The 11,270-nt window shown below is 44.8% G+C and overlaps 1 protein-coding gene across 3 annotated transcripts; it reads right to left on the bottom strand.

Annotated features, from left to right (window-relative positions):
• Window positions 1-2,259: 2,259 nt before the first annotated feature.
• Window positions 2,260-8,911, bottom strand: LOC136755261 (probable serine/threonine-protein kinase kinX). 3 transcript variants are annotated; one of them, XM_066711733.1, is made up of 6 exons: window positions 8,755-8,830; window positions 5,503-5,634; window positions 4,544-4,676; window positions 3,577-4,136; window positions 2,858-3,209; window positions 2,260-2,778 (listed from the first exon to the last, which is right to left on the bottom strand). In XM_066711733.1, the coding sequence occupies exons 3-5, from the start codon at window positions 4,656-4,658 to the stop codon at window positions 2,916-2,918; spliced, it is 969 nt and encodes a 322-aa protein (XP_066567830.1). In that variant the 5' UTR covers window positions 4,659-4,676; window positions 5,503-5,634; window positions 8,755-8,830; the 3' UTR covers window positions 2,260-2,778; window positions 2,858-2,915. The 3 variants fall into 3 exon arrangements, with proteins under 3 accessions (XP_066567830.1, XP_066567827.1, XP_066567829.1); XM_066711730.1 differs by lacking the exon at window positions 8,755-8,830 and adding an exon at window positions 8,867-8,911 and having other exon boundaries at window positions 2,265-2,778; XM_066711732.1 differs by lacking the exon at window positions 8,755-8,830 and adding an exon at window positions 8,867-8,911 and having other exon boundaries at window positions 2,270-2,778; window positions 3,595-4,136.
• Between the last annotated feature and the right edge of the window lie 2,359 nt (window positions 8,912-11,270).

The following is an 11,270-nucleotide window of genomic DNA, read 5'->3' as shown; positions in this document are numbered from 1 at the left end:
TGGATGTTGAAGTCTCCCAGGAGGATGTAAGGGGAGGAGGAGAGAAGGAAGTCCAGTTCATCCAGAAAGGATCGGGAGGGCGGTAGAGAACCAGAAGCAAGAGGTGAGTTCTACTGCATGGAATTCAAAGCTGTGTGTCGAGATAGAGGAGAGAAAGGGGGGACAGAAAAGAGGAGAGAAGGGCAGAGCAGCGGCCCTGTCCCTTCTCCCCGCCAAGTAGGACAAGGGGAGTGGGACAGGACAAACAGAGAGGACAGGGCAGCAGGGGTGGTTGAGTTGTCAGGGGAGATCCATGTCTCGGTGAGAGTGAGAAAATCCAGAGAGTGGTGGGAGGCGAAGGCGAGATGAAGTCGGCCTTGTTGGAAGCTGAGTGGCAGTTCCACAGACCTCCTGAGAGGGGAATAGAGGGGAGGGAGTAGGAGAGGAGAGGCAGAGATGGAGTTGGAGGGATTAGGGAGCCGGTGGTGAGCAGGTGACCGCCGAGAGGCAGGAGAGAGCAGGACAGGAATGGGAGAGATGGTCATAGCTGCCCCGCTGCCAAAGAGCAAGGACTCTAGCTGTGGGTCTCAGGTGAGGAGATTCCACACATCAACACTAGGCAGCTATGACCATCTCTCCCATTCCTGTCCTGCTCTCTCCTGCCTCTCGGCAGTCACCTGCTCACCACCGGTTCCCTAATCTCTCCAACTCCATCTCTGCCTCTCCTCTCCTACTCCCTCCCCTCTATTCCCCTCTCAGGAGGTCTGTGGAACTGCCACTCAGCTTCCAACAAGGCCGACTTCATCTCGCCTTCGCCTCCCACCACTCTCTGGATTTCCTCACTCTCACCGAGACATGGATCTCCCCTGACAACTCAACCACCCCTGCTGCCCTGTCCTCTCTGTTTGTCCTGTCCCACTTCCCTTTTCCTACTTGGCGGGGAGAAGGGACAGGGCCGCTGCTCTGCCCTTCTCTCCTCTTTTCTGTCCCCCCTTTCTCTCCTCTATCTCGACACACAGCTTTGAATTCCATGCAGAAGAACTCACCTCTTGCTTCTGGTTCTCTACCGCCCTCCCGATCCTTTCTGGATGAACTGGACTTCCTTCTCTCCTCCTCCCCTTACATCCTCCTGGGAGACTTCAACATCCACCTCTCCAACCCCTCCCACTCTGCTGGATTTCTTCCCCTCCTCCACTCTTTCAACTTTTCCCTCTCCCCATCTCCCCTCACTCACAGGGCAGGCCGCCAATTGGATCTCATCTCCTCAAGAGGCTGCTTCCCTTCGACACTCTACGTGACACCCCTGGACATCTCAGACCACACTTCATGCCTTTCTCGCCCCTCTTACTCCCACCTTCCACCATAATCTCCGCTCTGTCTCCTCTTCCACTGCTCTCACTCTCTTAAATCCCATTGACTGTTTTTCCCATCTGTCTGTAACTCCTATCTGTCTACTGTCCACATTCTCCTCCTCCCTCACCTCTGCTAAGAAGTCTTACTTCCAATCACTTTTCCAATCCTCTGTCAATAACCCCCGCAAACTCTACTCCACTCCTCTCTGGCCGCTTCCCCTCTGTTTTCAAACAAACTGCAGTGATCCCACTCCTCAAAAAAACCTACCCCTGACCCCACCTCTCCTCAGAACTACCACCCTGTCTCCCTACTCCCCTTCCTCTCAAAGACCCTTGAGTGAGCTGTTCACCACCAGCTCTCTGCATTTCTTTCCCATCACTCACTCCTTGATCCTCTGCAGTCTGGTGTCCGCACAGCTCACTCCACTGAGACTGCTCTCCTGGCAGTCACTGACTCCCTTGGCTGTATTCGGGCGGCCTCCTCAGTCTTCATCCTCCTTGATCTCTCCGCAGCATTTGACACCGTCGATCACTCCATCCTCCTCTCCTGCCCGTCTGACCTTGGAATCTCTGGGACTGCTCTCCTCCATCCTCAACGACTGGACCTACCAGGTGACATGGCGAGGTTCCTCAATCTCTTCTTACAGGCGAACCCCAAGGCTCCGTCCTGGGCCCCCTTCTGTTCTCTCTCTACACTCGCTCCCTGGGCCCCTCATCGCATCCCATGGTTTCTCTACCATTTCTATGGAGATGACACCCAGATTTTCCTGTCTTCCTCATCCACTCTCTTCTTCCGATAAGAACCTAGGAGTCACCCTCGATCCTGCGGTCTCCTACTCCCAGCACATCACCACGCTGACATGCACCTGTAGATTCTTCCTGAGCAACATACGCCTAATCCGTCCCTTCCTCACCAACTACTCGACTCAGCTGCTCATCCAGTCCCTGGTCATCTCCTGTCTGGACTACTGCAACTCCGTCCTGGCCGGCCTGCTTGCTACGACCTGCCCACTCCAGCTCATCCAGAACTCTGCAGCTTGCCTGGTGTTTCTCTGCCCCGATTCGCACACGCTACTCCACTGCTCCGCTCCCTCCACTGGCTCCCAATCCTGGCATGCATTCATTTCAAGACACTGACCCTCACCTACTACTGTCTGGACCAGACTGCACCTCTACCCTCATCTCTCCGTACATCCCCTCCAGACCTCTCTCCGGTACTCCTGCGCCAGAATACTAACCCTGCCTCTGAAACGGGACTCATTCGGTATAATGAGTATTGCATTGCTCTTATATTTTGAAAGTTGTCCAGGCTAAGGCTGTCTGAGAATAAATAAATAATAATAATAAAACAACCATTACTTAGCTCATCTAGGCGAATATGTCCACTGGACTGTGAAGGGTCTACATGCTTAGCCTCTGTCTCCAGCTAGGATCCCATCATAAGGACCTATGAGATGAACACAGTTAGATCACATGATAAAACAAATATTTAAGCAATGATTTCTGATAAATAAGATTTCCTATACCTTCCTCTTATCTCTGCATCGGGGACAGAGCCTGACTACTTGGCTTCAAAATCTGGAGTCACAGATCACTGTTTGGTTCGGAGGAGAGCTGTAGAAAAAGGTCCCGACCCAGGACACTTGTATCTGCCCTTGACTCTTCTTCCTTTTGAATATGGAATTCTTGCCAGGCATCTTTGGAAATCCACTTCCAAACCCATGCAGATATTCCTTTCTTCTTTTTTTTTTTTTTCTCAGTCTGGCCCATCTGCCCCTCCTGCTCAGCTTCTTTCTTTTCCCGCTGTTTTTGGGCCTCCTCCTGCTGTCCCCTGTCACACCACAGAGTCCTGAGCCGTGTCAGGGTCTCTCTCATCTTCTGCAGGAGAGAAAGAGAGAGAGGAGAAAATATATAATGACATAGACTGGTGCGCTGACAGACAGACTGACAGCTGAGTGGCACAGAGACACAGACGCCCCTGCATGCTTACAGGCCAGTGACAGAAAAATTAGTTTTCAGAAAAGGACATGTTCCTCTCTCACAAGATCTCAACGCATTCTCTCCAAAGACACTGTTGACATCACAGAACTCGTTTTCACAATAAGTTTGCTTCAATGTAACGTAGGTCTCGGGCTCATGTGCAATGCGCCAACAGAGACGCACAGAGAGGGTATATACAGTTCGGTACAGATGCACTAACAGACACTACATGGACACTGCTCTGACACACAGACACTAAACTTGCCATCAGTGGAGTCTCTACCTGGAGGCCGGAGGACATGTTCCTCTGTGTCTCCGGACTGTCCTTCAGTTCTTTCTCCTCTTCTACTGGTGTATCCCTCTCCATTTCATCCACCTCCTCTTCCTCCTCCTCCTCCACACCCTTGTCGGCCTCCTCTTCCTCCACACTCTCGTATGCCTCCTCTTCCTCCACACTCTCGTAGGCCTCCTCTTCCTCCACACTCTCGTATGCCTCCTCTTCCTCCACACTCTCGTAGACCTCCTCTTCCTCCACACTCTCGTAGGCCTCCTCTTCCTCCACACTCTCGTAGGCCTCCTCTTCCTCCACACTCTCGTATGCCTCCTCTTCCTCCACACTCTCGTAGACCTCCTCTTCTTCCACACTCTCGTAGGCCTCCTCTTCCTCCACACTCTCGTAGGCCTCCTCTTCCTCCTCCTCCTTCACACCCTCGTCGGCCTCCTCTTCCTCCACACTCTCGTAGGCCTCCTCTTCCTTCTCCTCCTCCACACTTTCATCGGCCTCCTCCTGGACACTGTCCACACTCATTTCAGATGGAGCACAAGCTGTGAGAAAGTTCAGGGATGTTAAGCAGATGTGAGTACAGAGCAGCTGCAGTGACAGTCTGGGGGAGCGCAGACAGTGTGTTGGGACTGAGAAACTCTTTCTTGGGAGCTAACAGTGTGAGCCTGTGTTTCCATCATCACGTTTATGGGGCTTTTTGACACCATTGTGAGTGAGAAGATTAGCTTCATGTACAGTATGTTACTCTGACTCTCATCAACACACCTAACTGAGGCCCATAATGGAGAGTCAGCTGACCAGCAGGCAGACATCAGGAAACATGACTGGATGGACAAACTCTGAGCACCAGCTGTGATGGGACAGATCTGAACACAGTACTAATGGAGTTAAACTGCTACCAGCTCTCCATGTCCACACTGGTCACAAACTACTGTCCCTTAAATCTTACCTAGCTCTCCGAGGATGAAGGAGTCCATGTGGCTCCTCCAAGTCCGAGATGTGCGCTTCAGGTTCTGTGCATGCTTGGACAACAGGGCGTCAATCTCCTCCAACAGCGTGACCATCTGGGTCTGGCTGGGGTTCTGGAACGCGGTGGGATCGAAGTACAAATGTGCATGAATACAGACAAACAAAGAGACTCCGACAGGGCGGGGAGAGGAATGACACTTGACAGATGGACTAGACACACGCACATACTGAACTAAAGGGACACACACAGATACTGAACTAATGGACACACGCACTGACACATAACTAACGGACACACAAACACGGAATTGGTATTGGTAGTGATGGGGATGTACTCCCTCAATAGATACGCAGATAAGGAAAACTCAGGGTCTGATTTAATTAGCGCTCCAGAGACGGCCAGTCAGACAGAATAGTCTAAGTGTTTTCTAGAAGCATACTATCTAGCATACTATCATATTGAACATTACACTCTACAGGACATCAGTGGGATTACTAACATACCCCAAACTTTACCACAGACTTCTAATTTTGTTCTCTATGTGGCCTTGGATTAAATAGTATTTCCTGGAAATCAGCTACACAGAAACTGTACTGAACCTGGCCTGCCAGGAGCAAAACACAGAGCTGAAAAGTGCACAAGATTTACACAATCGTACTGCAACAGTAATGCAAACAATATATTTGGCATCTAGAAAGTGCACTGTCAGTACTAGGTGAGTGCGAAGTGTCCTAGTACCTTTCATGAGGTTATCCAACTGTAATTATTATTATTAATAAACAATGTGGATGAAATAACACTGTAAACATACAATAACACCGCCCATCAGAGTGCTGTAGAGTGACCATCAATTGTAAAACGTCATCACAGCGAGCCGGTGTCTAACGCCCTCCCTGTGACGGCCCTCTCTCAGCCCTGACAGTAAGAGTGGTACACACCTGCCTTCTGGCGCTCTCGTGATTCAGCAGCAGAACAGTTATGGAGGAACGGAGCACGTCAATGCTGATCCCCAGCTCCTCCTCCACAGAGGCAAAGACCCTCTCTGCCTCATCCTGGAGCGCCTCTCGTACCTGCACCGGCCAGTGGGGAGGGGATTTAGGACGCAGTGACATTGTGGCGACAGCAATTTGTAGAATCACACTCCGGATTCGTTCAGGTGTGAGAACTGACTGTGATCTACAGCTGCTATTATTAATGCTACCATCAATAACAATAGTAATAATAATAGTAACTGAGCTCTCAGTTACTTTATTTAACCCTTAATTTAAGTAATTACAATGTGACACACACACATGAACAAAACTGCAAACACTCAGAAGTCCAGCTCAAGACGTATTGCTATAATTTGAAGTCCCTCTCTGTGTGGGTTGTGCACGATTCCGGATTGTAGTTTCTGCGGCGATTGCACTTTGCACCTTGCGATGTTTTTAGAGGCAAAGCTAAATTGTAAACACAGCTGAATAAATGGTTATGGCACTGGCAAGCAAATAGCTTTCCCTCGCCTCCCATCATAAAGCCCCAGCATCACCCGTGTGGTTTGTGAAGCCATTTCTGTCCAATAATTAACAGGGCAAATAATTAAAGTGGAAATGGTGAACTAAGCAAATGGAAGAGCAGATAATGAGTATGGATTCATATTTTAAGAATGTGAGATTGAAGGAATGCTTGTTAAACAAAATATGCAGTAAATGCTGATGAATCTTGAGGTGTAACATCATGTTTACTTTGTCAAGAAAGGGTTACTGTACAGAGGAAAGTGTTTTGTAGTTTACAAGCAATGCTCTGTGGTTATTAAAATATTATAATATTAAAACACAAGAACAAACACACATTGGTATCTTCCCCAGTCTTTCTTAGATTGTTCACTGATTCAAAAAGTATTTATAAGCTCAATAGATACCTACAGTGAGGGAAAAAAGTATTTGATCCCCTGCCGATTTTGTACGTTTGCCCACTGACAAAGAAATGATCAGTCTATAATTTTAATGGTAGGTGTATTTTAACAGTGAGAGACAGAATAACAACACAAATCCAGAAAAACGCATTTCAAAACAGTTATACATTGATTTGCGTGTTAATGAGGGAAATAAGTATTTGATCCCCTATCAATCAGCAAGATTTCTGGCTCCCAGGTGTCTTTTATACAGGTAACGAGCTGAGATTAGGAGCACTCTCTTAAAGGGAGTGCTCCTAATCTCAGCTCGTTACCTGTATAAAAGACACCTGTCCACAGAAGCAATCAATCAATCAGATTCCAAACTCTCCACCATGGCCAAGACCAAAGAGCTGTCCAAGGATGTCAGGGACAAGATTGTAGACCTACACAAGGCTGGAATGGGCTACAAGACCATCGCCAAGCAGCTTGGTGAGAAGGTGACAACAGTTGGTGCGATTATTCGCAAATGGAAGAAACACAAAATAACTGTCAGTCTCCCTCGGTCTGGGGCTCCATGCAAGATCTCACCTCGTGGAGTTTCACTGATCATGAGAACGGTGAGGAATCAGCCCAGAACTACACGGGAGGATCTTGTTAATGATCTCAAGGCAGCTGGGACCATAGTCACCAAGAAAACAATTGGCAACACACTACGCCGTGAAGGACTGAAATCCTGCAGCGCCCGCAAGGCCCCCTGCTCAAGAAAGCACATGTACAGGCCCGTCTGAAGTTTGCCAATGAACATCTGAATGATTCAGAGGAGAACTTGGTGAAAGTGTTGTGGTCAGATGAGACCAAAATCGAGCTCATTGGCATCAACTCAACTCGCCGTGTTTGGAGGAGGAGGAATGACCCCAAGAACACCATCCCCACCGTCAAACATGGAGGTGGAAACATTCTGCTTTGGGGGTGTTTTTTTGCTAAGGGGACAGGACAACTGCACCGCATCAAAGGGACGATGGACGGGGCCATGTACCGTCAAATCTTGGGTGAGAACCTCCTTCCCTCAGCCAGGGCATTGAAAATGGGTCGTGGATGGGTATTCCAGCATGACAATGACCCAAAACACACAGCCAAGGCAACAAAGGAGTGGCTCAAGAAGAAGCACATTAAGGTCCTGGAGTGGCCTAGCCAGTCTCCAGACCTTAATCCCATAGAAAATCTGTAGAGGGAGCTGAAGGTTCGAGTTGCCAAACGTCAGCCTCGAAACCTTAAGGACTTGGAGAGGATCTGCAAAGAGGAGTGGGACAAAATCCCTCCTGAGATGTGTGCAAACCTGGTGGCCAACTACAAGAAAAGTCTGACCTGTGACACCTATCATTAAAATTATAGACTGATCATTTCTTTGTCAGTGGGCAAACTTACAAAATTAGCCGGGGTTCAAATACTTTTTCCCCCCACTGTATTCTAAGTGAATGCCAAATTGTTTCTGTATGTAGCTTGAATAAGAAACAGTAGATCTCATTTTCAGAGTGCTGTACTGTTGCAGTAAAAATTAAATTTGTATATTGTTTTTTCTCCTGAATATTATACATGTTGTGATATACTTTGACATTGTAGATCACCGTGTTAATTTGCATATTGGTCTTAAGTTAAACTGAATTGTTTTGTAACTGGAACATGCATCCGTTTCTTAATTTATCCTTTCATATTGCAAAAGGTATAAGCAATGGGTTGAAACTGGTTCAAGCTTTTGGTAACATGGTATATACAGATCTGTGCAGAATCACTGTGTACGATGCGACGATACACACGAGAAAACGGACATACTCGGTGAGGCGCTATAATAAAAATCAGTGCAGCTGTTTTACCCTTAGTGCTATACTGTGCTTTTACAGGCTGTAATCCTATATAACGTACACATCAGTAATCAATGTGACAAATGAAACTAAGCATCTAAATAAGGTTGAGAAGGTAACTGCAAACTGAAAAGCTGCTGCAGCTGAAAGCTACTTAAAAGTGTTTTTGTATGTTTGTTTTTCAAACCAATACACAATCGAAACTTAGAGCAAAAAGCATTTACTCATCTATTAAGATACCAGAGCTCTTTATTTTATAATTGTTCATAAAAAAGGGTAGCTGATTTGAGATTGTTACTGGTTTAACAGTAGGCAAACTTTAAATGTAATGAAGTGTTTGTTGAAGGACTTCGTTAACATATTTGATCACAAGACGTTGAAAACTCGCCATGGCTGCTTCCCAATACTTTGAGGAATATTTATCAAAATGTGCCTTGTATGATTTCTGCTTTTACCAGTTTTTCAGTTTCACAGTTGCCTGCAGCCTCTAGTCATTATCATATTTCAGCAGACATAATAATAAGAGTAATAAAATTGTATTTCTAATAATAATAAGATGTGACTCACATCTTTGCGTTCCGGGCAGCTCATGCCTGGGATTGGTCACAAAACATGATACATCGAAAAATCCGTTGTGACGTCACATTGTTGCGCTATGGTTCGTTAGACACACGCACGCGCAAGGCATTGTGGGTAATCTTTATGCTGTCTTGATTGGGTGATTCAATTGGCCTACAAGCATTTTGAAGAAATATTTTATTAATATATATATAATGTTTACTGGCATTATTGACATTATATATATATAAAGATAAAGCTGTTTGTTGTTCAAACTGAGCCCTTAATTATATAATTGAGCTCTTAATAAGCTCTTAATTATCAAATTGGCTCAATTATATAATTAAGAGCTCAGTTGGAACAAAAAACAGCTTTCTCTTTTTTACAAACAAATACATAATTTAATGCAGGGATTCCCAAAAGCGCCCTGGAGGACCACCTATAATATATATTTGATGATATATAAGTCAACAAATATATATTATCATAGATACCATATTTGATGTATTTGTGGAATCTGGTCTTAAAGTGCTAGTGCAACCTACAGATTTAATTTTATCACAATGACAGATGCAGTAATCAAAGACATCAGCAAACTAACACTGAGGTATCAGTACCAGACCCCTATAGTCACAGAAGTGCTGAATTTACACATGATTTGCCTACAAAATCCCGCATTTTACTAACAGTTGGTTTGGTATTGCTAGCCTAATGATCTATGTATTTGTTTATTTGTCAATAATCTCTACATATTTGTAATTGTGATTTCTTAACAATTATCATAATTAGCAATTGCATTTGTCATTGGCAGTCAATTAATTTGTTTTGTCTCCAGTATAGCATTTAATTGGAAACTGAGGTATGTTACTGCTTTTCAATTTAACCATTTGATTATTAATGTATAATATTGACTTGCTTATAATTGTGATGATCGTTTAACCATTATTGGTTACTATTGTTAATTTTGTTTTGTTATCAATTATATTAATTAATTTGTTTTGTCACTAATATAACATTCAATTTGCCAATTGATGTTTAATGATGGTCTAGTAAGTCTGTATGCATTGTCTGGGGCAGTGGTTTTGCCGGTCCAGTCCTGGAGTACCCCCTGCCCTGCTGCTTTTTGTTCCAACCTAGGTCTTCATTACTTCATTGAATGCTATATTGCATTGTTAGGTCAATTAAGGATTCAATTAAGCAATTAAGACCTCAGTTGGAACAAAAACCAGCAGGGCAGGGGGTACTCCAGGACCGGTTTGAAAACCCCTGGTCTGGGGAATTTAATATGATCTTTGTGACTTGAGCTACACAAGCCCGGATGAAAGCATAATTGCTGAAAAGTCTGCTGCTGTTTTCTTCACTTGAGCACTTGGAGCAGTTCAAGACCACATTCCTCTAAGAAATCAAATGTGGTGTCTATGATATATTTGTGTTGACTTTGTTTCTTCTTAAATACAGTGTGTGGACAGGATCTCTCTTTAACTAATTTTCTTCCTTCATGCACCTGTTATACGATTATCCTTTTTTTGCTTCCATTTTTTCTACTTTTTCTTTTGATATTTTCTGTTTTTGTCTTCATCACCATCACCATGCACAAACTACAGAAAAATAAAGTTGCATCTATTTGGTCACATGCAAATGAGGAAGTCACAACAAAGCACACTGAGATGATGGAGGGATATTCTTGATATCATGTCTTACGAAGAAAAAAAGTGAAGTAAATATTTTTAATTATGGGGTTATGTTTCTTATGTGTCATTACAAATCATGTCATAACTAGTATAAATTAATAAAAATAAAAGATGGTATGTTTTGATAACATTAAAGTTTACCAAGAGATACTTATGCAGTAATATGTACTAGCCCTGAAATCCTAGAAGTGTTAAATGTCATTACCACAACGTATCATTACCAAAACACATGAAAATGTGATAGTAATGACACCACCATACTGGCAATGGCAGTAATGGTCCGGTAAGGGGGTTGGGGGTGCATGGTTCACTGGGTGATTGAGCCCAAGAAGGAAAAGTATTATGTTTTGGGTAGTGAAGAAAAGCTTCAGAAAAAATGAGATACCATTTCCTCTCAAACAGGAGTGGAAATTTAAAGATTTAATCTCTGATCTGGCAACACTGCCTCTACAGCACAATTGGCACTGTTTTAGGCTGTCATGTGGATACATGTGCACATTGCTTTTGCAAACCAACACACACACAGATACTGGATTACTGGAAACAAACACATTGATACCGATCTCTGTGTATACTCACACACACACACAATGACACTGATGGCGGACACTCACCCAATCAAACACAGAGGCACTAACTCTAACACTAACTGTTTAACAGGGTGAAAAAGATGTATTGGTACTGATGGGGAGACGTACTCCCTCAATAGATAAGCGGACAAG

The sequence above is a fragment of the Amia ocellicauda genome, chromosome 8 (assembly GCF_036373705.1).
Source record: "Amia ocellicauda isolate fAmiCal2 chromosome 8, fAmiCal2.hap1, whole genome shotgun sequence".
Lineage (NCBI taxonomy): Eukaryota > Metazoa > Chordata > Actinopteri > Amiiformes > Amiidae > Amia > Amia ocellicauda.
The sequence above is the reverse complement of the archived record's forward strand: the minus strand, read 5'-3'. Positions and strand labels throughout refer to the sequence as shown.